Source organism: Gossypium hirsutum, chromosome A04 (assembly GCF_007990345.1).
Source record: "Gossypium hirsutum isolate 1008001.06 chromosome A04, Gossypium_hirsutum_v2.1, whole genome shotgun sequence".
NCBI lineage: Eukaryota > Viridiplantae > Streptophyta > Magnoliopsida > Malvales > Malvaceae > Gossypium > Gossypium hirsutum.
The window spans coordinates 86001436-86028629 of record NC_053427.1 but is presented as its reverse complement, the minus strand read 5'-3'; the positions used below and the strand labels follow the sequence as shown (position 1 = coordinate 86028629).

Here is a 27194-nt window from a genome sequence, read left to right as displayed (position 1 = left end):
TTAATAATTTTAAAGTTTTTATGATTTTATAAACGGAATATTTTGTTTGAAATTAAAAATAATAATTTTTAAGATATTTTTTACATAGAAAACGTTAACTCTTTTGGACTTAATTTGATTATTTTTAATAGTATATGAACTAAATTGATTTATTTAATAATAGAGGGACTAATTTGATACAATTAACCCAAAACAAATACTTCATTTTAAAGTTCTAGATTTCCGAAAATGCCCTTATCTTTCTATACAAAGACGATAAAGCCGCCAATAAACGCCCTGCTTGGTTTTTTTTTCCTTCGAAGTCTTCTCAGATAGTCGTCCCTCTGTCACTTACTACTCGTCGAAGTCTCGATCTCTAATTGCTCACCATAAATGTTGGATCCATTTTCTATATGAAACCATATAGAATCCAATAGGAAAATCTCCTTTGATTTTACCCCAATGGATACCTGTTTCAGATCTCGGTTTTGCATTTTGATCCTCCTCACTTGCTTGTTAAGTTCTGGTTTCACTTTTGTTGGAGCTCAAAATCGCAGACCAAAGAACGTTCAAGTTGCGATTCGCGCTAAATGGTCCGGTACTCCACTGCTTTTGGAAGCCGGGTCTGTTCCCTTTTCTTCTTATTGTCCTTACTTGGTTTATGATTCCCTTGTTGTGGAATTCGTATCTGTTGGTATTTGATTATTTGTTTATGTTAAATGTTATTCTCGTAGTGTAATTTTGGGAATGGATTATTTAATTGTCTTTTTTTCCCTAATTGTTACAGTGAATTACTTTCCAAAGAGTCGAAGAATCTGTTTTGGGAGTTCATTGATGATTGGCTACTTGTTGGAAAAACTGATAATGATTCTCATTCAGCTAAAGATTGCCTTGTGAAAATTTTGAAACATGGCAGCTCTCTTTTGAGCGAACAATTGGCATCGTTATTTGAATTTTCCTTGACTTTGAGATCAGCATCTCCTAGATTGGTGCTTTACCGTCAGTTAGCCGAGGAGTCTATTTCTTCTTTTCCGTTGTCTGATGATAGTTATTCGCACAATGCGAGTGGGGTTGATGATAGTGAAGCTGTGGGAACTAAAAAATTGGATCCCTTGCTTGTTGGTGTAAACCCGAAAAGCCCTCGTGGGAAATGTTGTTGGGTGGACGTTGGTGAGGAGTTGTTCTTTGATGTTGCAGAACTTCAGTCGTGGCTTCTGGGACCTAATGAAGTGTAATGTTGCTGTTTGTGTATATATGTTTTATTTCCCAAAATTATCTTTTTCAGTTTGGAACGCCTAAAAGTTACTTATAATTTGATTAATTGTTACTTTCATTTGTTGGTTTCCAGCAATGGAGACTCCTTTCAGCAGCCTGAACTATATGACTTTGATCACATTCATTTTGATTCGAATATTGCGAGCCCTGTTGCTATTCTGTATGGTGCTCTTGGAACAGAATGTTTTAGGGAGTTCCATGTTACCCTAGTTCAAGCTGCCAAAGAGGTTGCCTTCTCATTCTTTGATTTAGATTTTCTTTTACTCATAAGCCAGATAACACATTTGATTTTTGCTATATTGATAGTTCCTGTTAGTTTTATTGTTTTATGAACAATATTTATTCACATATTAACTGACAAGCATAATCTGAGATAAAACTACCTATTGCAATCAAAATATTCTAGACCTGTTGTTTGAATTAATAACTTATTTGAGATTCATCTGGTGCTTAGTGGCAACCTTCATCATTTGTTTTGAGCTGACTCAGTATGATCTAATTGATTCATTTATATGCTTTGTTTGAATTACTGCATGCTACTTATCTGACTGAAAACTATTTGCATGCAGTTTTTTCCCCTTACTAGGCTTCCCTTCATCTCTTTTATAAGGATTATGATATCACACTTTTTGGTGCAATGGCTGTTATAAATTCTCTGATTTACCTCATTTTATGTCCAGGGAAAAGTGAAGTATGTTGTCAGACCAGTATTACCTTCTGGTTGTGAAGGAGAAGTTGGCCTATGTGGGGCCGTTGGTGCAAGGGATTCCTTAAACTTGGGTGGCTATGGTGTAGAGCTTGCATTGAAGAATATGGAGTATAAGGCCATGGATGACAGCACCGTAAAGAAAGGTTAGCACTCTTGGTGGAGCAATTGCAAATTTAAAAGCCAGCACTTCTGCATGACCTCTGTATTATTAATTTGGTCAATAGGTTTATTTTTCCACGTATTATTATTTTCCCAATGCTTCTATGTTTTACGTGGTTATTGTCTATTTCCTTTTGTCAATTGCCACTATGGATCTTTGCACTTGGATTCTACTGTGATATTCCCTCGGTAGATGTAGCAGTGTTTTTGTGGTTGATGTTTTGGTTTATTTATAGCTCTTCTTTGCTTCTATCGTGCTCTCTAACACAAACACTCCTGTCTTGGAACTGTTCTAACTTGTTTGCTCTATGGCTTTCGGAAACTTTCAACCTTGATTAGTCCTTTCTTTTAAAGGATTTGCACTATATGAATACATCTTAGCTTCTTTATGGTTCTCAATTGTGATTCAATAACTTGTTGGGAATGCCTATTGGTGTTTTATCGTAAATGTGAGTATCTCAAACATTCATGGATTTTTTTTTGGTTAGCTTGCATGCTTGTTTGCTTCATAATTGCTTGCTTTATTGCTTTGATTGAGGTATCTAAGGAATTGAGGTTTGAATTGCAGGTGTAACACTAGAAGATCCTCGGACTGAAGATCTTAGTCAAGAAGTCAGAGGGTTTATATTTTCAAAAATTCTGGTTGGCCATAATTAACCTTCCCTCTTTTTTTCCTCTTATTTTCTTCCAATACAAGTTGCAACTGTTTCAGGGAACATTAGTTACACAAATATTAACTTAAAGGAGTGGACCTTTCTCCTTGGATAGGAGTCAACTCTGGTCATAATGATTTCTAACATAAAACTTGCACCTATTTTGTCCTGAAGTTAACATTTTCTTCTATTTCCTTTTGCAGGAGCGCAAACCTGACCTTACCTCAGAGATAATGGCATTCAGGGATTATCTATTGTCATCAACAATATCGGACACACTTGATGTTTGGGAGCTGAAAGGTACTTTTTACTTAAGGTTTTCTTTTTCTTTCTAGTTATGCATGTCTAATCTTGAAAATGCAAAATTCCCCTTAAACAGATTTAGGACATCAAACTGCACAGAGAATAGTACAAGCCTCTGATCCTTTGCAGTCAATGCAAGAACTCAACCAAAATTTTCCTAGTGTAGTGTCTTCCTTATCTCGGATGAAGGTAACTTCTAGGTGACTCTCTCAATGTTTAAGCAGCTGTAATGTTTTTAATATAGACTCCAACAATAAAGTGCCCTCTAATCAATTTTTACAAATTTATACATTTTTCAGCTCAATGATTCAGTTAAAGATGAGATAATTGCAAACCAGAGAATGATCCCTCCTGGCAAGTCCTTAATGGCTCTGAATGGTGCTTTAATCAATATAGAAGATATTGACCTTTATCTGTAATGCTTTTTCTCCCTTCTTTCTTTTGCTTCTCACTGAAGATTTTCTGTTTAGAATTCATGACAGTTTTAAATATTTATCTTTGGCCCCTCTATACCTGAAGATTTTGGCAATTGTTGCCAAACAACTTCTAACCAAATTTATTTGTTAAAGTTTAAAATAAAACAGAATAGCTTTTATCATGTAAATTTAGTACTTTCTGGATTAAAGTCAATTATCATCTGCTGTGATTTTCAGTCCTTAAATTTGGAATTCTATCACAAACCCTATCATGAAATTTTGGAATTAATTTAAAGAAGACTTCCTTAGAAGTAAAAACAATTTATGCAGCTGCATTAGGATTTTCTTGATTAAAACCTGATGTTTAATATTGTGATGTATTCTTTGAAAGCATTATACTGTTGAATTTTTTAATGTAATCCAGGGATATTATCACTGTGGAATTTTTTATTTCTATATTAATGCTTTTCACCCTTTCAAGGGTTTATATGCTTTACTTGAATTCCTTTATGCAACTTGATCGATATGGTATTACTTCTGAATCTCTGATATTATATTTCTTGCAATCAATTTTTTCTTAGATTGATTGACCTGGTCCATCAGGAGCTATCCTTGGCTGATCAATTTTCAAAGTTGAAGGTTAGTAATTCTAAGTTTCATTTTGTTTGATTGATTAGTTAAAGCTGCTAAAAAGTGTTCCTTTATATCATATCCACTTTACTCGAAATATATGACTTTATTAATGAAATATCTGAATTAGTAACTTTTTTTTCCTTTTATTCACCTTCTGCCTTTAGTTGAACAAAGATACACGTTTCCTAACTTGTTCAAATAAGTTTGAAAATGCAGTATTTGGGAACAGAGGATAGTAGTGTAAATATTGAAGCAGAATGCCTAGATGTTTGTTTTATAGCTCCCTAGAAAATATATCTAATGTTTCTTTCAATCAGGATTTGGATAATTAATTTCATGTGAAGAATGCAAGAATGTAATATATAAGAGCCATTTGTTGTGGTAATCAACCTATTATGAATCTGTTCTACATTGCGTGTTTAATTTATTGTTAACAATTAAAATCAAATTGATTCTGCTATTGCTTACCCTGTTCTGCTATTTCTGACCAATTAACATGCTTAATGATCATATATATTTGATGAATCTCTTTCTTTCTAGTTTTTAGAAGACTTTCTATTATACATGAGCTTCTTATTGGGTAATTTTGGGATATATCTCACGCATCAGCCTCTATATTAACCTGTTGATTCTATTATTTTCAGCTCCCCCGTAGCACTATAAGGAAACTTCTATCAACTATGACTCCTCCTGAGTCTGATACTTTCCGAGTTGATTTTCGTTCTGACCATGTTCATTATCTCAATAACTTGGAGGAGGATGCTATGTATAGGCGTTGGAGGAGTAATATAAATGACGTATGTTAACTTATCCTAGAATCTCCCTAAAGAATATGAAGGTTCTGCTTGTTTGAGCTTCTGTTAATGGTTGCTGGAAAGCATGTCTTCTGATGACATTTTGTGCAGATCTTAATGCCAGTCTTTCCCGGCCAGCTACGTTATATTCGTAAGAATCTGTTCCATGCAGTTTATGTTCTTGATCCAGCAACAGTTTCTGGTCTTCAGGCATGTTTTCTTCCATCTTCTGGATGATTCCATCTCCCTCCCTCTCTCTCTCATTTCATTCTCTTTCTCAGATAAGTTTTCTTATCATAATTTCCAACTGGAATCTTGCAGTCTATCGATATGATTACATCTTTCTATGAGAATAGTTTCCCAATGAGATTTGGGGTGATACTGTATTCTACACAATTCATCAAAAAGATTGAACAGAGTGGTGGCGAACTTCATTCATCTGAGCATGATGGTGAACTTGAGGATGATAAATCCAGTTTGGTAGTTGCTTAACTTAGTCTAATGTTTTCTGTTTTAACTTTTGTGCAATTTGATATTGTTATGCTGAACCATGGTTTCTCCTTAGTTATTTCAATACTTCATTCTGCTGTCAAGTATCATTGAGGTTTCTGGTTTGCAACTTATGGTGCTTATGCACATTGTTTATTGCAATTTCTTTGCAGATTATACGACTCTTCATCTATATTAAGGAAAACCACGGGATTCAATCAGCTTTCCAATTTTTGAGCAATGTATGGGTTTGATACGCCACTTTTTATGCTTGTAGCTGCTATTGTTGATTGGATGTAAATTTTTTTTCTCTTTAGTTTTTGCTATATTGTATTCCAGTGTTTCTGTGTTGTTTATCTGCAATACTTTCTGAAATATTATATGCTTGGGAGAAAAAGATGTTTGAGGTTAGCCTTGACTAACTTAAAACTTGTTATGGTACTTATTTTCATCCTACAAAATCATCTTTCTCTTTCAGCTATTGATATACCCATCGGATGTGTAAGCTTTTGGCATGTATTTTGCAAATCATAATAGGATTTAAACAAGTATACTTTGTACTTGAAATTTTAATGTGATGAGTCTATCCACAAATTTTTGTTTATTTATTTATTTTGCTAATGACATGTATTGAACATAATACTTTTTTGTTTTTTGTTCCTGCTGCTGATGGTCTTATTGTTATTTTTATTATCTCTACAAAATGCCATGTTATGCCCTAGAATAGGAAATAACTTGTTTCTATACTTCGTAGGCATAAATGGATCCTTTAAGTGGGGGCGGGAGAGTGAGGGGAAATCTGAAACCTTCTCTATATTAGGCTGAGATTACTATCTTTTCCACTAGGAAGGAGGATTGCAAATTTATGGATGATTTTAAGAACTATAATGGATGTATGACACACCTTGCATGATTCCTTTATTCCCTTGGCTGAATCTGCTGTATCACAATTTACTAACATGAAGCATTTGACAGTGTTAACTAAAACTTTGACGTACTTTGTGATAGATAAATCGATTACGAACAGAATCTGCTGACTCTACAGATGAGGCTCTTGAAATGCACCATATTGAAGGGGCATTTGTGGAAACATTATTGTAAGTTTTGAAAATATTTGTTGACTTATACTGCTTATACATGCTGATCATATTTCCTCCTTTGATGCTCCACTAATTTTGGGAGATTTATATTTGCTTGGTAAATCAATATGTGTTGTTTCTGTAGACCAAAAGCTAAATCTCCACCACAAGAAATTCTGTTAAAGCTGGAAAAGGAACAGAGTTTTAAGGAATTGTCTCAAGAGAGCTCATTGTTTGTTTTTAAGCTGGGTGTCAGCAAGTTGCAGTGCTGCCTCTTGATGAATGGTCTTGTCTTTGATTCTAGTGAGGTACCTATAACACTCGTATATTCAATTGCGCCATACTTTCCTAACTTGTAGCTTTTTTATTATTTGGCGTCCCTTTATGTGTTATGGGCTTATTAACTTTTTGGGAAAGTTCTTAATTGGCACCTATAGTTGATGAGCCCGTTTTACCAACCTGTATTTTATTTCTTTTAAATATGGTTTCCCTTGTAGAAAATTATAATGGTATGCTAGTTTCTTTTACGTTTTGATTTTGCAGATTACTTCTATGTCTTAGTTCCTTTGATGATTTACCATATCTAGTACTGAATTATTTATATGTATCTTTCTTCTGCCGTTTTTTTTTTCTTTTTATTCTTCTATTTTTGACTTCTATCATGATGATTTTCTATCTATTCATCATAAAGTTTTTTAAAATTTCAGTTCAAATAAATGGCCTTTTTGTGTTTATTTTGGCAGGATGCTCTTATAAATGCCATGAATGATGAGCTTCCCAGGATACAAGAACAAGTTTACTATGGGCAAATAAATTCACACACTAACGTGCTGGACAAATTCCTATCTGAAAATGGTGTCAGTCGCTATAACCCCCAGGTAAAGTGTCATTTAGGTTTTATGTAACAATGCCATCTATATTTAGATATTGTTACTATGATATGTTTGTACTAATATGATATTGCTTGGATGTAGATTATTGCTGGTGGCAAAGTCAAGCCAAGGTTTGTATCTCTAGCTTCACCAGTCCTTGGAGGGGAATCTGTACTGAATGAAATTAATTACTTGCATTCTCCAGGAAGTAAGCAGACGTTATGTTAGTTATTAATTTCATTTTATTGTTTCCTCTAGTTATTTGAATTCTAAGATGTTTAATGACTTGATCAACTCCAGCTGTAGATGATGTGAAGCCTGTAACTCATCTTCTTGCTGTTGATGTCACATCTAGAAAAGGAATAAAGTTACTTCGTGAAGCAATTCGCTATCTGGTATTCATTATGGCATGACTTTTGCTTTCGTTCTTGTTTGATTGGTAACTTCTCATGGTATTATTCTTGTCATCACTATCATTATTAATGGTCTAGCAATTCTTGTACTATTACCAGATTCAAGGGTCCAAAAATGCTCGTGTCGGTGTGCTATTTACTGCTGGTCAGGATGCTAATTTGTCCAATATTCTACTTGTGAAGACCTTTGAGATTACTGCGGCTTCATATAGGTCTCATAAATCTTAGTGTTTTTATGTGCTTTTATTTCATGAAATTGAATCTTGTAAATATGCTTTACACTGTTAACTCTGATCTGATATTACTTGCATTATTGATGCTTTTGCAGTCATAAGAAGAAAGTATTGGAGTTTTTAGATCAAGTATGCTCATTTTATGAGCATAATTACATTCTTAGATCTCCTGCAGCAGCTGAAAGCACTCAAGCATTTATTAATAAGGTCTATGAACTTGCTGAGGCAAATGAACTGCCATCTAAGACTTATAAATCCTCTCTATCTGAAGCTTACAATCTGAAGTTGATCGAACATTTGGATAAGGTAATATAAGTTGATTTTTTGCTTTATAGGATGTTCAAGCTCTAACTGGATGCTTTTATTTTTCTGGTTTGACATATTTTAATCCTGTTCCAACCTGAGTTTCTCCTATAAGAGGGTTGTTAGTGATTTAGTCTCTGGATCAATGTTCATTTCTGTTTCTAATTCTCATATAGATATTAATATGTTAAATTGCAATTTTATCCAGGTGGCACAATATTTATATAGACAGTTTGGGATAGCATCTGGTGTTAATGCAGTCATTACCAATGGAAGGGTTTGTCTGATTTCTCCTGCCATAAATTTTTAGGATTATTGTTGGACTGATTCATTGTTTTCTGTTCCCATTGACAATCCAGGTGTTTTAGCTGGTTATGATACTGATTTAGTTATGCTAAATATCATTCTTATTGTTCTATGTGACAGATTACTTCTCTTGATGCTGGTGTATTTCTGGGTGATGATCTGCATCTTCTGGAGTCTGTTGAGTTTAATCATAGAATAAAACACATTGTAGAGATTGTTGAGGAAGTTAGCTGGCATGGCATTGACCCTGACATGCTAACAAGGTTGGTTTGTTTTCTGCTCTTTCTTGCTAGTCATCTTTTCCGTGATCCACATGCTTAAGCCAGCATATACTGTGTAGGCACACATAGGTATTTGGGGAATAATTTTATTAAGATTATTATGTACTTATCCTTTTGCATGTGGTTTTCTTGGCCCAATAACTCGCACAAGGTAGTGATTGTGCTGATTTTGATACTTCTTCCTGATTGGCAATTGCATTTTTAAGTTTGATTGTGGACCTAACTTTTGTTTTTGTGGCAGATATAATGCTGTACTTTTCAACATTTTGTTTTTGGGCTAGAGATACGGAGTTTTACTGATTTTATTCATGCTTGCAGTAAATATGTTAGTGATATTATTATGCTCATATCGTCTTCAATGGCTACGAGGGATCGAAGTGCTGAAAGTGCACGCTTTGATATTTTGAATGCACAATATAGGTAAGTACTTCTAAAGCATTTTGATGCCAATGAGGTTCTGTTCTTTCTTTTCCTTGTATTCTTGGCAGATTTTTTTTTCTCTAAATCATGATACCGTTTGTCTTCTGGTTTTCTTTTTGCAAGTTGATATCTTCATGTATCATTTAATAATGTAGTTTCTTCTGATAAATCTCCATATTTCTGTGCTATATATGACTCCTGAGATATTTACAGAAGAATAGCATGGTGGCCATAAGATTTCTTCAAAAGTTTAATCTATAGTTCAAGATTCGATTCCATGATTATTTCTCTTTTTCCTACCAACCTGACAACCTCTCTAGTCCACCATATTCCTAATTTAGCAGACATCTTTTTCTATGCTTAATCAATTATCGTTTGTCAACTGAATGGATTTGTGATCATCCCAATTGATTTTGAGGAAAGACATCAGGAGTCAGGACGAAAGTTATCATGCAAGTGGCCGATGTAGCTTACATTACCTCCTTGCCTTTCATTTCATCCTCTGTCAACATTCAACAATGAGTTTCTTTTTTTTAAATCTTTACATACTGCTTTAGTCCAATCCAGTTTGAGCCCTTTTGAGCTTCTACATGAAAAAAAATGTAACATTTATGTTCTTGGAAACAAAATGTTCTTAGGTAACAGTATAATAAGATTTAACTTTTAACCTCCTTACTTTCTAAAATCCTCAACTTATGTTATTAAAGCCAGTGCATACTGGTTTCATTGTTATATTTTAAATTACAGCTATTCCATTAGACTTCATATTTATTGATTACCCATGTTTGCTGTTGATTTAATATTGTATGTTTGATTCTTTGTGTTTTTAGTCCTCACTTCTTTGATTTGTCATCCTCAGATGTCTAACTCATGCCCTTTTACCTTTTGAAATGCTCCCCAGTGCTGTTATTCTCAACAATGAAAATTCCAGTATTCATATTGATGCGGTTGTTGATCCTTTAAGTCCATCAGGACAGAAACTATCGTCACTTCTTCGTGTTCTGGCTAAGTATGTTCATCCAAGCATGCGCATTGTACTAAATCCCATGGTGAGTTAATTTTATAATCTTGGATGTAGTTATTATCCTGTGTTCCTGGATAGAAAAATTATTCTAGAAATAGAACATACGAAAGCATTGTTATTTAATCACATTGTACTAACACTCTTGGTGAGTCCATATTTGTGGTATTGGTTGTCTAGAATGTGGTGCTTGTGAATAGAAAGTCTAATCGGGGAATGGGGCAAGGTACATGCTCATGCCAAGGGCAAAATAGCATTGGACCTTGGGCTCAGTCCCTGTACAGGATGAGGAAAGGTCATTCCATGAGATCAATTTTAAAAAGAATAATAAAAATAGAAGCAAAGAGTTTTGACTGCATATAGCACCGGCAAATTATGTAATACAGTCAACCCTCTTTATAACAGCCCTATTTGTCTGCCCGGATTTTGCCTGTTATAGGGAAGTGGCTGTTATACATCTATAACAGCATGTTGTTATAGAGATAATCGTTGTAAGCTTACCATAGAATTTTTATCGTGAATTTTCATCAAATAAAGATAGTGAGAATTATATTCAAAAAAGAAAGAAAGTGGAAATCAAATCAACAAAATAAAAAAAAGAAACATATAACAGGTTCATGTATTATTGCTTTTATGCATATTTTATGTTACATTCTTTCACATGATTAATTATAAAGTTTATAAATCTAACAAGTTCAATTAATGAGAGAGTTATCAAATTAAATTAATTAATTTATCATGAGTTACTAAATTCAAGTAATCAATTTATAAGTTTATGGTGTTCTAAACTCATAGTAGAATATTGAATTGATATCTTTAATTCCACTCATTGAAGATTATCTTCAATATGATTATTATATTTCATATGGTTATTAGATTTCTTCATGTGAAATTTAATCATTTTATTCAAATAGTATTTTAATTAAGATCATTTTCATTTAATAAATTATAATTAATAGGCTTACTTATATGAAATAGCTATAATTTTACTTAAAAATTTAGACCATAGAGAACTAATTTAATAGAGAACGTATTTCATAACTATGATGTTGCTCTTATTAGTGAAAAGCTTTTATAGAGGATTAAAATAAAACATAAAAAAATTGGTTCTTCTAGAAACTTGGCTGTTATAGTGAAATGCCGTTATAGCGGGTGGCTGTTATAGAGAGGGCTGACTGTATGACTATTTCATTATGATGAGAATATTGTGAAAATATCAGTAAACGTCACACAATTTGGGGTTATTTACCTTGAAATTTTCAGTCTTTATAATAAGGGTGTGCATTCTTCTATCAAGTTTTTAATTGAAGCATGATCATTTTTGCTTTCATTCTGCTCCCTGCTTGAAGTCCTCTAATTGCAAAATTCATAGGAAAATGTTAAGCAATTGCTTTTGTGGCAGAGTTCCCCGGTTGATCTTCCTCTGAAGAACTACTACAGATATGTGATCCCAACCATGGTATGCATCTCTCTTTAGAAACCACTCAAATTCGAGCACTCAAGAATGGTGTCTTAGCTGTGTTCGAACCTTGCAGGAAGATTTTAGCAGTACTGATTACACAGTAAATGGTCCGAAAGCATTTTTTGCAAATATGCCATTGTCGAAGACGCTCACCATGAACCTGGATGTACCTGAGCCATGGCTTGTTGAGCCTGTTATTGCTGTGTATGCTTCTTTGTCATTATTTTCTTCCTTTGTCTATTACCTTTCCCACTTATTCCATATGCAATGTTGAATAGTTGCAACATTACGTACCTTACTGCATTGACTAATCTCTCTCTTTATATATATAAATACATCAGTCATGACCTGGACAATATTTTGCTTGAGAACCTGGGTGACATAAGGACATTGCAAGCAGTCTTTGAACTTGAAGCTCTTGTTCTGACTGGTGAGTTTGTTTTTGTTTGGAAATAATGTGAAATTTATGAGCCTAACTGGAGTAGTGAATGAGTACTGTGTACATTTTCTGTTAAGACTTCAACTTTTGGGTGTGTAATTTAGGTCATTGTGCTGAGAAGGATCGTGACCCTCCCAGAGGTCTTCAGCTGATTCTTGGAACAAAGAACACACCTCATTTGGTTGATACTATTGTGATGGCCAACTTGGGTTATTGGCAGATGAAAGTGTCTCCTGGAGTTTGGTACCTGCAACTTGCTCCAGGCAGAAGTTCTGAGTTGTATCTTTTTAGAGATGGTGGTGATGATGGAAATCAAGAGAAATCTTTGTCAAAGCGAATCACTATAAATGATTTAAGGGGCAAAGTTGTTCATCTTGAAGTAGTTAAGAAGAAGGGAAAAGAGCAAGAAAAATTGCTTATTTCATCTGATGATGACAAGCATTCAAAAGAAAAGGTTAGCTTTTTTGTTTGTAATGTAATTTTCCATCTTCAATTTAGTGCTCATGAATGACTGAGGAATCTTTGTGAATGTATGCTGCCTGGCAGGGTCATAATGGCTGGAATTCAAACCTTCTCAAATGGGCTTCTGGTTTTATTGGTGGCAGTGAGAAATCAAAAAAGAGTTCTGATAGTTCAGTGGTGAGCTCTCTCTCTCTCTCTCTTTGTTCATTTGTACTGTTATACTTCACCATAATTTAGGATTACTTGTTGCATGAAATGGATATAAATATTAACCTGTGAGAAGAGATCGGAATAAGAAGAAAGATGATACAAGAAAAGGGAAAGAATGATTGGCCCCTGAACCAAGGTCAAAATAAGTCTTCAACAGCCTTGTGAGAGGGAGCATATAAGCTGCTTAGTTTTTCTTTTCCCTTTGATATTAGTTTCTAGGTGCAGCTGGAGTACAGACTTTATTATGATTCAGGTCTAATGATATGGTGAGTGGATCAAAATTGTAAATATAGCAATAGTATGTGAATGTGTTTGTTTTCATCACCATTCAGAACCCCCATTACAGTTGAAAGATGAGTGGCTTTTAGTTTTATTTTCTAAGACCTTTCCTCCTTCATTCTCCTTATGGTATGAGTTGTGGGCACATCTACTTGTGCTTTACTGTTTGATATTTGTATCTAGTTTTGTCCTCAAAAGTCGTGGAATCATTGATTTGTTTTCCTTCCACAGGATCATGGGAAGGGTGGTCGACATGGAAAAACGATTAACATATTTTCAATTGCTTCAGGACATTTGTAAGTTTTAAGTCTATGCTCTTGGTTAGTAGAGTTTTCAGCATTTACATGTTTATATGCATAGATGTGAAATAAGGCTGCTCATTCAAGTAGATTTTTGCCCTTGATAACCTTCATCCTTGGTGTAATAAAACTGCTAATGTAGATTCTGTATTCATACTGTTACGTTGGTAAGTTCAACTTTGTCCAAAATTTGTGAAACTTGTTTTTAAGTACATTTTACATTTTCCTCTAAGATACAAGAAACCAGACTTTATTTTCGGGGAAACACTCTGGAAGGTAGATAATATACTTTTAAACCAGTTTGTATTAAAATAGGACTTCTGCTCTTGCTGAATTTAAAATACTGTAATCTATGAAGTTTCTAAGCTCTTTCACACATTCCTATGTTTGATGATCTGCCTGTGCAATGACAACATTTTTGGTATATTAACATTACTAATCCACAATAATTTTTTACTTTTCTTTGATTGCTTTTTGCAGATATGAACGCTTCCTTAAAATTATGATTCTAAGTGTACTAAAGAATACCAACCGTCCGGTGAAATTCTGGTTTATAAAGAACTACTTGTCTCCTCAGTTCAAGGTTGCATATATCTTTTTGGCATTCTTTCCATCTTTGTATAGCACTTCTTTTTCACTTAGTGTATAATGATTTAAAAAGCATGCCTAATGCACATATGCTTTCGGGTTATGCAGGATGTGATTCCGCATATGGCTCATGAATATGGCTTTGATTATGAACTAGTTACCTACAAATGGCCTACATGGTTGCATAAACAAACAGAAAAGCAGAGAATTATCTGGGCATATAAGATTTTGTTCCTTGATGTTATATTTCCCATTTCATTGGAAAAGGTTTTGTATCTTTTTTGTTTTCCTCAGTTCTTGTTAGACAACTGTACTCTTCTATTGCGTTTGTTGCCAATTTATTAGATGAAAATGCATGTGCAGGTTATATTTGTTGATGCTGATCAAGTTGTGAGGGCAGATATGGGAGAACTCTATGACATGGATATAAAGGGAAGACCTCTTGCATATACTCCTTTTTGCGATAACAATAAGGACATGGATGGCTATCGGTTTTGGAGACAAGTAATGTGCTGCCACCTGCAAAATTGACTTTTTTTCCCTGGTTCTGTTTCATTTCTTTTATCACCTGGTAAAGAGAACTGTTATATACGTGTTTAGTCTAATCATGTTCTCCTTATTCCTCTTTCGGTGCAGGGGTTCTGGCGAGAGCATTTGCGGGGCAGACCATACCATATAAGGTTTGCAATTACAATAAAATTGTACAACTGTGAATTTCTCTCCTTAAGATGGCATAGGCAGATAGATTTTAACATTTTGTACTTCTACAGTGCATTGTACGTGGTTGACTTGGTGAAGTTTCGTGAGACAGCAGCAGGGGATAATCTAAGAGTCTTTTATGAAAGTCTTAGCAAAGATCCAAACAGTCTAGCCAATCTGGATCAGGCAAGTTAAATTCATCACATCATCACTGACCATCTTGGCTTAATATACATCAACCAGTATATGATATTCAAATAACCATCATTACTATTTCAGGATCTTCCGAACTACGCACAACACACAGTACCAATCTTTTCATTACCCCAAGAATGGCTATGGTGTGAATCATGGTGTGGTAATGCCACGAAATCCAGGGCTAAAACCATTGATCTCTGCAACAATCCAATGACAAAAGAACCAAAACTTCAGGTAATTGAATATTCTTCTATATATATATGCTGGTGATTCTTATTATCTTCTTACCACTTATATATATATTATTATATGTCAATGCTCAGGGTGCTAGAAGAATAGTTTCTGAGTGGACAGATCTTGACTTTGAGGCTAGAAAATTCACTGCCAAAATATTAGGTGATGAACTGGAAAACCCTGATCCACTACCATCACCATTATCATCATCACCTGAGACTTCTTCTAATGACCAATCAACGGACGATCTAGAATCAAAGGCAGAGTTGTGAAACTTTTGGATTAGGAAAAAACTAGTTTTTGATACTCAATTTTGCCAAAAAACCATGATAACATTTCCTGAGCTGAAACTAAAGCTTTTTACCATAGGGAAGAGAACTTCCAAGCTTTGCTAACTTTGGGCATTTTAATGGCAATTATTATATATGTAGACTGATACTTTTAAGATCTAGGAAGGAAAGAAGAAAAAAAAAATTAATGATATTTTGATAGAATAGTTTCATACATGGGATTTTGTAATATTTTTATCTGTAATTTGTGTTATCTGTATTTGTATGCCTAGGATGAACAAAGGTGGTTTTTTATTACCTTACTGGAGGGGGCTATGGGTTTCCATGTATCCCCAATAAATTACTTTATTACATTTAATTTTACTCATCATTACTTGCCATATTATAATTAATTTAATCAGTGAATGAACAGTGTGGGAATTAACAAAGATGCGAAAATTTGATCCATAAAATTAGAAAAAGAAAATTGGGGAATTTGCCAAGAAATAGATATATAGTCACAATATTTTAATAAATGCCACCAAATTGTAATTATTATTCCAATTCATGAAAACATTTCTTTAAATAAATTATTTTTAAACCATTATCTAAGGTAGATCTGAGCTGTAGAAAAGATATTGATAACTATCTTTCAACCCAAATTAGTAACCTAATTTGATCATTTATTTCATTTTATTAAAATGAGTTTTCTATTAAAACTTAAATTGACTCCCCTACTCTATAGGTATGGGTAAGCGTTTGAGTAAAAAATTTCGATTAAGCTTGAGTAAAAAATTTCGAGTTAATCAAGTTGATGGGTCTTATTTTATATCTTAATTTGTTTTTATTTTTTTCTAAATAGAATTGAGTGAAATTGTTTGAGTTAAATTAAAAAAATTAAACAACAAATTAAAATCTTGTTACAATATAACTAATTTTATGTTAGAGTACATAAATTTGAAACTATATATATCTAAAAAGTTATTTAGATCTCCAAGATTATTATTCTAGAAATTTTTTTAACTTTTTTATATATTTTTTAGATTTTTTTTGAAAATTTTATAATTTTTTAAAAAATATAAAATTTGAAAATTATATAAATATTTTGAATTTTAAAAACTATTTTATAATTTTTGTTGAGAGATGAGTTTGCTCAGTTTCAAATTTGATAGGGACTTAAAAGGGTATTTACACCATTTGAATTATTCGAGTTATTCAAATTATAAAATTAAACTCAGTTCAAACTTGAATAATTCAATTCCACTAACATAAAATTTGAATTTTTTTTCGATTTTTTCGAATCGAATTGAGTATTGCTCAATCATTAAATTAGTATAGAAACAAGTATTGGTTGGATTGTTGAGATGAGAGATTGATGATTTCTTTCATGAATAGGTGAAGGAAAAAGCTTTTGTACATTTGCAGCCATGGGTAAATAAAAAAAATTATTTTTTAGGTGAAGGTAGAACTGTCTAATCCAAAGTCAAAGAATGTCTGTAGATTTATAGAGAATCACTCTATTCTTCGCCATCAAACATCTAGCTTCAACCTCTCTCATTAGAGCTCTTTAGTTGTGATCTTTCATTCAAGGACACTAGGGCTAACCCCTCAACTAACAAGTAGGTATTTCGCTTCATAAAATCCCTACAACCTATTCATGTCGATTATTACTATATCAAGTAAGTTATACTCGGATCATCCTATCTAATTTATGAAGTTCATATACATATCTTAGCATTATCTTACCTAAACTAATTAAGACAGGTCACTTGTCTATTACAGCACGTTTGGTTCGCTGTATTGGATTAGAGGTGTATTGGATTAGAGGTGTAATGGAATAGAGGTGTAATGGAAAAGCTGTGTAATAGCAAATCAACTGTTTGGTTGAATGTAATGGAATAGAGGCGTAATAGTAATCCTGTGTTTGGTTGAGTGTAATAGAGGTGTAATAGCATAATGAAAAAACTAAAATGACTAGAATACCCTTAGCAGAAATTTGTTTTGGTAAATGATTATTGTTATTGTTATTTAAATTTTAATAAGATTATTATTATCAATAATAAATAATTTAATCATATTTAAACATAATTATTATTAAATATATTTTAATTAAAATATATAATTTAATAAAATTCTTAAAAATTAAAGACTTTTTGACACTTGCGAAGGGTTGCAAATCTGGTTTTTACTGCTGCTTGTTCTCTTAAGATGATTAATGCCATGTAGCCTGCATAATAATCAGCTTACTGTTGAATCGAAAAACCAAAGCTTTTACCAGTTTGATTCCCAATTTTTTTAGCCCAAGGAAAACTAGCTTATGTTTGCAAGAGAGATCTCAACGGCCGAAACACAGGTCAAGCAAAACACCAAACTCATATTTCATGCCATAGTATAATCAAAAGATATTGGGAAAACCAAATACAAAGCCTCAGACGCCATAAGAATTAATAAAGAACAAAACCAGATTTAGTTCATCACAACATGAAATGTCAAACACTTGCATGGAGTTTTTTTTTCTTTACACGAAAGTAGTATCATCACCCTGTTCGTATTCTATCCAACAGATCAACACTTTTGCGAGCTCTTTCCAACTGATGGTCAACGTTTTTCCGGGACTTCTCATGGCAATCCACACTCCTTCGAGACTTTTCCAATTGATCGAAAGAGATTCTTAGCTTTTCTAGCTTATCCAAATTATTAGACTGGTTTTTCAACTTCTCAGGCCTGTCAGTGCTCTTCCTTGGTTTCTCCCTTCGATCAGTACTCTTACTTTAAACCTCAAATGCATCAGTACTTTTCCGAGACTGCTCAAATTGGTCTGTGCTTCTCCTAGAACTGTACCTTTGAGAAGGAGATTTCTCAACAGTTGATATGAACTTCTTGAGATGTCTTATATACTCAGGGTACTGCTCTAAATCACAGTGGTTCCCTCCTTTAAGCCATAGAGGTTCATACTTCTCTTTGCATAGTTCCCAGAGTTGCTTTCCATGGGAGCAATCAACAACTTCATCCGAAGTTCCCTGCACATTGATATAAACAGACTGGTCTCAAAAGCCATAACTGGTGGCCTATGAAATCATTTTCACCTTCTATGAGGTAATTTGCAAACAATATTCTATGTGGTAGTCATTTACTAGTTCAATAAATGAAGACAAATACAAAGGAAACATTGACAGTCAAATCTTATAAACTATACTGACACAGGTATGAGAATATGTCTCTCTCTCTATATATGGAAAAGCAATATAGCACACGTACTCGTATTGGATTTACTCTGGAGTTTGAGTAAAATAGATCAAATATTTTTATGCACTATGAAAGTATAAGGAAGCCAACAAATTGAAAATTTTGATCATAATCCGGAATCATGCATTAAATTGAATATAAGGATGAGGATAACTAACCTTAAATACAACCTACAGAAGATTTACTTGACTAAGCAAAAGGAGCCAAGAAAACTAAATTTCAGCGCACTGTCTAATGGAATTATCCATATATGGCAGAGATGCAGAAAATTTTCAACAATGTCAACTTAAGGCAAGGTTTCCAAACCAAAATTCAGGCATAGTAATCTGGGTTAGCCATCAATGGGGTCCATACAGACCATTCTTTTCACTTCAAGATACTGCTCAACAATCCTCCCTAGATATGGATAATCTGTCCTAACAGTAGCCAATTTATTTGTCCTCATAAAAGTAAATTAACAGAGATTGATATTTTTAATTCTTTCTAGGTAGCAAAACAAGGGTGTGGAATCTTCATCGTTTCCTATAGTTATTTGTTGACTATCTAAAGAATAAACTAATAACAAAATGATGGTAAATCATAAAGAAAACAATGGTTCAATCATGATCCTCTTACTTCTTAATTTACACCTCAGTAGAGAAGATGAAAGGGTGTTTAAGTTGCAAGAACTCTTAATTCTATGGACTCCAATTAATTTACTTTGTCCGGAATGCCAATCCTCCAAAACTTGCAATTATTTACCCATTGCCAAGACAGCTATCTTTTTGTTTGTACTTGAGACACTGCATGGGCCAAAGTTCAATGCAGATCTATATTTTGTCAGACTTGACTGAAAGAATTGGACCTTCAAGAGAAACACCGTAGCACTAAACATGACAAAATCAATGATCAGATATGACTTTATGTGAATCAAAACTGTAGAAAGGTCTACAAAATTCATTGATAGCCCCCGCACTCCCCCCCCCCCGCGCCAATATTTTCATTCAGACTGCAGGCCAAAAGCTCTAATCATCAATTCATCATCCAATGAAAGTGGATCCAGGGAACTTTGGGTAAGAACAGATAAGTTATTACAACAAACATATCAAAGGAAAATGTAGGGGAAAAAATTAAAATTCAAGATATCATATGAAGAAAATGTTGAGTGTTGCTTTAGTATGTCATCTTTCAATAATGGGGGTATCCTTTCAAGTTTCAACCTAAAAAAGTTCAAAAGTAATTTTGGACTTTGAAGAAATAAAAGAAAAATGAGAATTCTTTAAGTTCCATTATAATTATGAAGAATTCAATGTAAAAAAGATAAGAACAATATAAGTAACATAATGGCTCAAACATAAAGAGATATGTTTGCATGTGGTAGGCTTATGAAATTTATAATATATGAAGTCTTATAGACTGTCAGGATTACAGATACTTACATGAATGATAAGAACCGGACAATTGACAAGTGGAATTTTATCAATATTCTGCAAACAAACAGCCCAAAAAAGAACACATTATTTTTGCAATATTCACATAAATAAATCCTTATTAGCAGAATAATCTGGAGAAGCAAACTTATACAGCTTTCTGTTACCTTATAAATGTCAAACCAATATGTACGCTTTACAGGATACATTACTCTTAAACCAGAAAGTATGGGACTGTGCAAAACAACAGCTCTTAACCGAGGCAGTCGAGCTGCTAGATCCAAAGTGGGGCCACTACCAACAGATTAACCATAGAGGATGATATCTTCCTGTTTTGTACCATAGCTCTCTTCAAGACATTTATATGCAGCTTCAATATCTGCATATGTGCTCTGCTCACTTGGCTGTAAAAAGATAAAAGTAAGAAAGAGCTTTATATAATCCTATCACCTTAGAGATAATAACCATATCTTTTACAGAGAGATAACTTTAATTTTCCTTTCCTTTCAAAACAATATGTTTATTTTATATACCTTTCCAGAAGATTGTCCGTATCCAGAATAGTCATAGCTGCAGAATATCACAGAAAATCTATTAGAAACCTATACACCATTAGTTTATTTAAGGAGTAGCTAAACTGAAGTTTCTTCAACGGATAAGAAACATGCACAAAAAGGTCATTCCAAGACATCAATCATAATTCCTAGAGGTATGAACAAACAAATCCATCATTTTTCCCTTTGGCATGGTGATAGCTTCTTGCACCAGACGGTAAAATATTCACTTAAGGCTAAATGAAAATGATGAAACCTTAATTGCTAGCCAATGAAGACCAATTTACCAGGTTAAACTAGCAATTCTTGGTTATCCAGATTCTTTACTTTTTTACAAAAGTAAATGTACTCAACACATATTCAGATATGGTATTGGCATACAGTCCTTGAAAAAACATAGAAAAATTTAAGCATAATCGTTGTAACATAGTGGCAATGTAATGGTAATTAACTATAAAGTATCAAGATGAACAAGACTAACAGCAAGATCTAATCCGTCTGATTTCATCTAAGCTAACATAAAAGCAATGCAAACCCATAAACTGATTCCCATGTTTAATATCTAGCAACATCATCTCCCAGAAGAAGATCGTTCAGCTCCTTTCCAAATTAAATCACACTGTTAAAGGAACCAAATAGCCAATAAAGTTTGCATACCACCAAACATATCTAAATTTTCCATCTAATATCACCCACTCAAAGCTCCTTTCACATAGAAATCTCCATTTCTAGTCGATTCAATGAATTCAAGAACTAAATGGGAGTTTTGGTGTGCGGCGCAGATAGGGTTGGGAGGAAATGGGGAAGAGAAATTAGTCACCGAGACGAGAAGAAATGATGAGGACAGATAATCAACGGAAGCAGTGGGAAATGGGAGGAGAAATTTCGAGGACAGCAGAGGAGAGGGTCGGGTAGAGAGGGAGGGTAAAACAGAGAGATGGGGAGGGAAGCCGGACGCAATAGCTATTACAGCGAATTGGGAAGGGATTAGAAAACACGGCAATTTGGGGATTAGGGGCGTAATGTAATACGCGCGTAATACCTATTACAGCGAACCAAACGCCGGAATAGGGGCGTAATGTATTACAAGCGTAATCGGGGTGTAATGGATTGGGTAATACACTGAACCAAACGCTCTCTTAGAGCACGTTTGGTTCGCTGTATTGGATTAGAGGTGTATTGGATTGGATTAGAGGTGTAATGGAATAGAGGTGTAATAGCAAATCAACTGTTTGGTTGAATGTAATGGAATAGAGGCGTAATAGTAAAACTGTGTTTGGTTGAATGTAATAGAGGTGTAATAGCATAATGGAGAAAACTAAAATGACCAGAATACCCTTAGCATAAATTTGTTTTGGTAAATGATTATTGTTATTGTTATTTAAATTTTAATAAGATTATTTATTATCAAAAATAAATAATTTAATCATATTTAAACATAATTATTATTTAATATATTTTAATTAAAATATATAATTTAATAAAATTCTTAATAATTAGCAGAAATTTGTTTTGGTAAATTATTTTATTTAAATTTTAATAAGATTAATATCAATAATAAATAATTTAATCATATTTAAACATAATTATTATTAAATATATTTTAATTAAAATATATAATTTAATAAAATTCTTAATAATTAATATTCTTATATGAATTTACTCAAACCATAATATATGATACTGTAAAATATAAAATAACATAATTATTATTAAATATAATATAATTAAAATATATAATTTAATAAAATTCTTAATAATTAATATTCTTATATGAATTTACTCAAATCATAATATATGATTATAACTAATATGATTTAATTAAATATATGATTTAATAAAATTTAAAATTATTATAACTAATATGATTATAGTTTATGAATTTGTATAATTTAAAATAATAATTATTACATATAATTTAATAATAATATATAATTTCATAAAATTCTTGATAGTAAAAATTTTCTTATATGAATTTATACAATTTAAAATAATTAATATTAAATATAATTATATAGTGATATATAATTTCATAAAATTCTTAATAATAAAATGTTCTTATATGAATTTACTAAATTTAATCATATAACTTGAGAATTATATTATGCATAAACATAATTAACTTATATTAAGAAAAGGTTAGATGAAAATGAAATTGTACATTAAAATCCATATGTTATATAGTTTTACAACATCAAAAAGTTTGAACATTGATATTTAATGGTAAGAAAGAAATCTCCTAACCCATTCCAATCGGGCAATTGAAGGTAAACTAAAGAAAACGATCATTTAAGTTGGATGGTCGGGAATTTTACTCAATGCATCATACCGCTGATCATCGGTTTTCAATCTTGAAATTAGGGTTCATGATCATAATAGTAATAATAACTTGGGTTTTCAACTTTTTGTCCTATTCAAAGATTAGTCCCCATAAATGAAAGCTCCCTTTAGTGGACACTTAATTACGGGGTGATCTTGGTTCATGAATCAATTGAATTAAGTTCCTGATTCAATAAGGTAATTCAAGTACTCTCGGAATTTCAATCTGGACAAGGTCTTCATGGACTATCAAAGAAAAATGACTTTTGAGCAATGGTTTGAGCCACCAAAGGACTGCAGGCAAAAAATTATTATATTTTTACTATTCAAGCAAATAAAATATATGAGATGGTCCAAAATTCCTGCACTCTGCAGTTGTTTTATGCAAAATTTGACCAAAAAATCCCTTTCTATAAATGTGGAGGTTCATAATTGTGGATAAGCTTTAAAATAGCAGAGTAACAAATCTTTTAACAATATATAATACAATTTGGAGACCTGGATTTGTAGTAATTAAGTCCAATTCATTTCTGTTTTTATCATCTTCAATGACTTGAATCTAATGAATAAATATGAAAAAAATCTGCAAGAGTACAGCAACCACATCTGACATTGGAGTAAAAAAGCTTACTTCATTCATATTATTAAGAAACTAATTACAAGTGCTAATCCAACTACATTAAAGAGGAAAGCTTTCTTCATCAAATATTATTAAAGAACTAATTCCTAATTCCAAAATGCTAATCCAAAAGAAAAAAAGAAAAGAAAGTGACCCAATCCGAGCATGTTATATGATCATATGGTTAAGCAAAAGGGGTTGTTGCATAGGTTTCACCTCATCATCACCGTGCATCCTAGCCTTCCTAGCTTGAATACCATAAGAATCTAATGCAGAAGATCGCATTAAGTTAAAAAAGTTCGATAACTATTGATGCATTAAAGCGTTTTTGAAGAACTGTACTTCTAATTATGTACCTTGGTTAACAGCAATGACCTCTTTGTTTGAAATGATCTCTATAGTCTCTTGTGTCATATTCCTTATGTCGCAGCCGAGAAGAAGAGGAGCCTGCAATAGCATTCATGTTTTTCAGACCAGATATGCAACATCATGCATATCAACAAGCATAAAAAAGGTGAATATCAATTGTAATACCTTGGAAATAGCCCATAAGCTGAAATGTACTATATATTCATCTTTCGTCATCCCTCCATTCCCGATCTCAAGCATGTCCGGATCTATCGATATAACAAGAATTGTAATCACAAAACATTTAATATGGTTCAAAAAAAATTGCAGAACTAGAGGCAGCCTATGTTTGAGAAACAGAATAAACCAAGAGGCAGCCTATGTTACGGACTGAAGTTCAACTACTGGAACACAACATGTATGCACGAACATGCCAAAATCTATCATGGATTTATCGTGTTACAAACTATATAACACCTTAAATGCAATACGACATAGAAAAATAATAATAACACGACAAGGGAAAACAAATGATTACCCCAAATAACAACTTAAGATTTACTTGTAAATATATTTTACAACTATAGAAGGAAGAACAAAAGGATAATCAGTAACCAAACCCACCTCCATGTCATTGACAAAACCTTCAACTGAACGATAGGGTGCATAAACAATGAGATCAAATTCCAGACTCTGCAAATCCAGTTATGTACTTTTGAGAAGCACAAGCAAAAGAAAAAAGCAAGACTAAAAGAAAAAGGAAGGAGAACAGTAGCCATACCTGAGACACTATCATCTCGTAATTGAGAATCATTTGATGATCCTGTGAAATCCCCTTACCAAGCTCCTCTGCTGACACATGATTTTCTTCTATCTTACACGCCGCATACACACAGGTTAACCTAGAGTTATAAAGAAACTTTTCCAATTTAACAATTACATTATTCTCTAAAGAAAGTTTAGTATTCAATGGTGATTATCAGTCAAAGTAACATTTCTTCCACCACCACATACGAAATGACAAAGTCAGGGACAATATACAAATTCCAAACAGTATGTTGCTTACCTGATATTTTCATACATTTTTAAAATAGCACATGATGCATTTTTCTAACATACTCTTAAGCGCAAATCAGAATGACTCATCCAGCATATTACATGCAGAGATAAAGGGCATTGGAGCTTGTATCTGAAAGAGATGTAGAAGACTCGTACATTATATGTTTTGGATGATGTTCCATGACCGACCATTGCAGGTAAAACCTTTTGAAATAAATTAGAGCAGTTGCCTGCAAAACATGAACCACAAACAGAATCACATTGATCATGGCCTCATATTTATTTATAGTATGACCATTATCCAAAAAAAAAAAAAGGTAGTAAGTACCTGAATTTTATTAGGAAAGTAGAATGCACTACAAACTTCTCGAAGTTTGTTCTCATAAAACACTCGCATGAACTGTTCTTCTTCAATGTTAAGAGGTTTTGGACGAGAATGCTTGTCAGCTGACATGAACAATCAAAATATTACATGGTACGCTCGATGACCTAGCACCTCACAATAGAACTAAAAAGTAAAAGAAAATTTCATTTACCATTATCTCTTGCAATAGGTTCAGGGTATGATAGTGAACCATCAGCGTCTACTTCCATTTGTGTTGTCCCATACTTCAGAATAAATCAGCAAGTCAGCTTCAATAAAATGAACACCAGAAAGAAAATTTCCACTAGGAATGGTTTCAATAATGGTGGTTTGCAACTGACAACATTTAAATGCTTCTAATGGGAAGTAAAGAAGGGAGTTCAACACCAATTTCATCTAATCTACTAAAACGATAATCCGAAGGTACACTATGCAAACACACACTCAAGCTCGCGCATATAGACATACATACAAAACTGAAAAGAAAGGACTCTGTCATACCTTCTCCAGTGCTTGTATTGCTCTTTGATTTGCAGCCTTGTATTTCTCAACCTATATCAGCAAAAAAAAATTAAAAACAAAACACAAAAGAACCTAATTTAAACTTGAGAAAGTTCTCAATTAATTGCAATTCCTACTTTTCTATCTTTTCAATCTCTTCTTACATCAATAAAGCATCCATGAAGAAAATTAAGCAAAAAACATTAACACCAGCAGCTTGTAATCAATATAAACAGTGGAAACGGAAAAACATTGCAAAGAAAAACAATTGGTTTTTTCCTCACATTTAAGAAACAATGAAATTTCTCTTTTTTTTCTTTCATATTATTTACCAGTTCTTGAGGCGAGAAGATCCAGTTAGCTCTATGAGTCGATGTATGAAAATCAGCCATGAAGAACTCAGTAACTCGGTAGCCCCTGACTCAGCAATTCGATCGCAGCTACGCAAAATAATTTCTCCAGCCACTCAACACACTCACATCTCCCCAAATTTTAAATTCACAGTGTTTATCATCACCTGATAATCATATATGGAAAATTAAGGAATTAACAAAAGACTGAATGAAACAGAGGGTTAAAAAAACCCAAAAACAGTAGGAAAATAATTTGAGAATTACTTGATTGAGAGGATCAAAGAAGGGAAATTAGTGGTAGATCTTTCGTAGCTGTTCAATCCAGAGAAAGGACGGCGACTCTACTTTGTGGGGGGCTCTAAAATATAAAAGGAATTTAACGGTGAGGGAAGAGGTTCATGCACGGAAGAGGAGAGGGTCGGGTAGGGAGGGAGGGTAAAACAGGGAGATGGGGAGGGAGGCCGGAAGTAATAGCTAATACAGCGAAAAGGGAAGGGATTGGAAAACACGGGAATTTGGGGATTAGGGGCGTAACCGATTACGCGCGTAATACCTATTACAGCGAACCAAACGCCGGAATAGGGGCGTAATGTAATACACACGTAATCGGGGCGTAATGGATTGGGTAATACGGCGAACCAAACACAGTGTTAGTGTTTTAGTCGTGTAATGACACGTTACATCTTAAGACAAATGAAGACTCATGTATATAATCTGGGACCTCGTGAGGGCTCAAGTAACCCAAAATACCTTTCTCACCTAACCAAACCTCCACGGTTCCTCTAGCCATCTTTTACCTATATCCAGCCACTATATGACTCTACACCCATCAGGGTGAACCATCCTAAGGCATCACCATGTCATTTGTTTATCAATAAATCATAAAGTTCAAACACATGTTTTCTCGAATCTTACTTATCAAATCTTTCATGGAAGAAAAAGCAA

General features: G+C 33.3%; 2 protein-coding genes and 1 pseudogene across 2 annotated transcripts; 1 reads left to right on the top strand and 2 right to left on the bottom strand.

The window, feature by feature from the left end:
- The first annotated feature begins 281 nt into the window (after nucleotides 1-281).
- On the top strand, nucleotides 282-15856 carry LOC107891097 (UDP-glucose:glycoprotein glucosyltransferase). The gene is made up of 37 exons (XM_016815750.2): nucleotides 282-602; nucleotides 767-1210; nucleotides 1328-1481; nucleotides 1935-2106; nucleotides 2691-2764; nucleotides 2979-3075; nucleotides 3155-3267; nucleotides 3378-3493; nucleotides 4076-4133; nucleotides 4772-4924; nucleotides 5033-5131; nucleotides 5243-5401; nucleotides 5584-5652; nucleotides 6419-6507; nucleotides 6635-6797; nucleotides 7233-7367; nucleotides 7464-7569; nucleotides 7662-7756; nucleotides 7874-7986; nucleotides 8103-8313; nucleotides 8519-8587; nucleotides 8737-8879; nucleotides 9216-9317; nucleotides 10219-10366; nucleotides 11741-11797; nucleotides 11874-12004; nucleotides 12142-12230; nucleotides 12344-12693; nucleotides 12786-12878; nucleotides 13422-13486; nucleotides 13970-14072; nucleotides 14186-14344; nucleotides 14441-14581; nucleotides 14714-14757; nucleotides 14848-14962; nucleotides 15056-15208; nucleotides 15298-15856. Exons 1-37 carry the CDS (start codon nucleotides 442-444, stop codon nucleotides 15478-15480), a joined length of 4926 nt encoding a protein of 1641 aa, XP_016671239.2. The 5' UTR covers nucleotides 282-441; the 3' UTR covers nucleotides 15481-15856.
- A 1975-nt stretch (nucleotides 15857-17831) lies between these two features.
- Nucleotides 17832-24083, bottom strand: LOC107887855 (alpha/beta hydrolase domain-containing protein 17B-like; annotated as a pseudogene).
- LOC107891095 (cyclin-H1-1) lies at nucleotides 23618-27009 on the bottom strand. Its single transcript, XM_016815747.2, has 11 exons — nucleotides 26514-27009; nucleotides 26229-26413; nucleotides 25897-25947; nucleotides 25568-25640; nucleotides 25360-25478; nucleotides 25188-25261; nucleotides 24754-24874; nucleotides 24597-24665; nucleotides 24159-24241; nucleotides 23981-24071; nucleotides 23618-23890 (listed from the first exon to the last, which is right to left on the bottom strand). Exons 2-9 carry the CDS (start codon nucleotides 26286-26288, stop codon nucleotides 24206-24208), a joined length of 603 nt encoding a protein of 200 aa, XP_016671236.1. The 5' UTR covers nucleotides 26289-26413; nucleotides 26514-27009; the 3' UTR covers nucleotides 23618-23890; nucleotides 23981-24071; nucleotides 24159-24205.
- Nucleotides 27010-27194: the final 185 nt, after the last annotated feature.

Coding starts and splice junctions, on each gene's coding strand:
- LOC107891097 (XM_016815750.2), top strand. CDS start 442: ATGGATACCTGTTTCAGATCTCGGTTTTGCATTTTGATCCTCCTCACT. Junction 6,798..7,232: donor TTGTCTTTGATTCTAGTGAG/GTACCTATAACA, acceptor TTATTTTGGCAG/GATGCTCTTATAAATGCCAT. Junction 14,582..14,713: donor GCTATCGGTTTTGGAGACAA/GTAATGTGCTGC, acceptor CTTTCGGTGCAG/GGGTTCTGGCGAGAGCATTT.
- LOC107891095 (XM_016815747.2), bottom strand. CDS start 26,288: ATGGCTGATTTTCATACATCGACTCATAGAGCTAACTGGATCTTCTCG. Junction 25,641..25,896: donor CAATACAAGCACTGGAGAAG/GTATGACAGAGT, acceptor TTTATTCTGAAG/TATGGGACAACACAAATGGA. Junction 24,242..24,596: donor GTTTTGTCAATGACATGGAG/GTGGGTTTGGTT, acceptor TTATATCGATAG/ATCCGGACATGCTTGAGATC.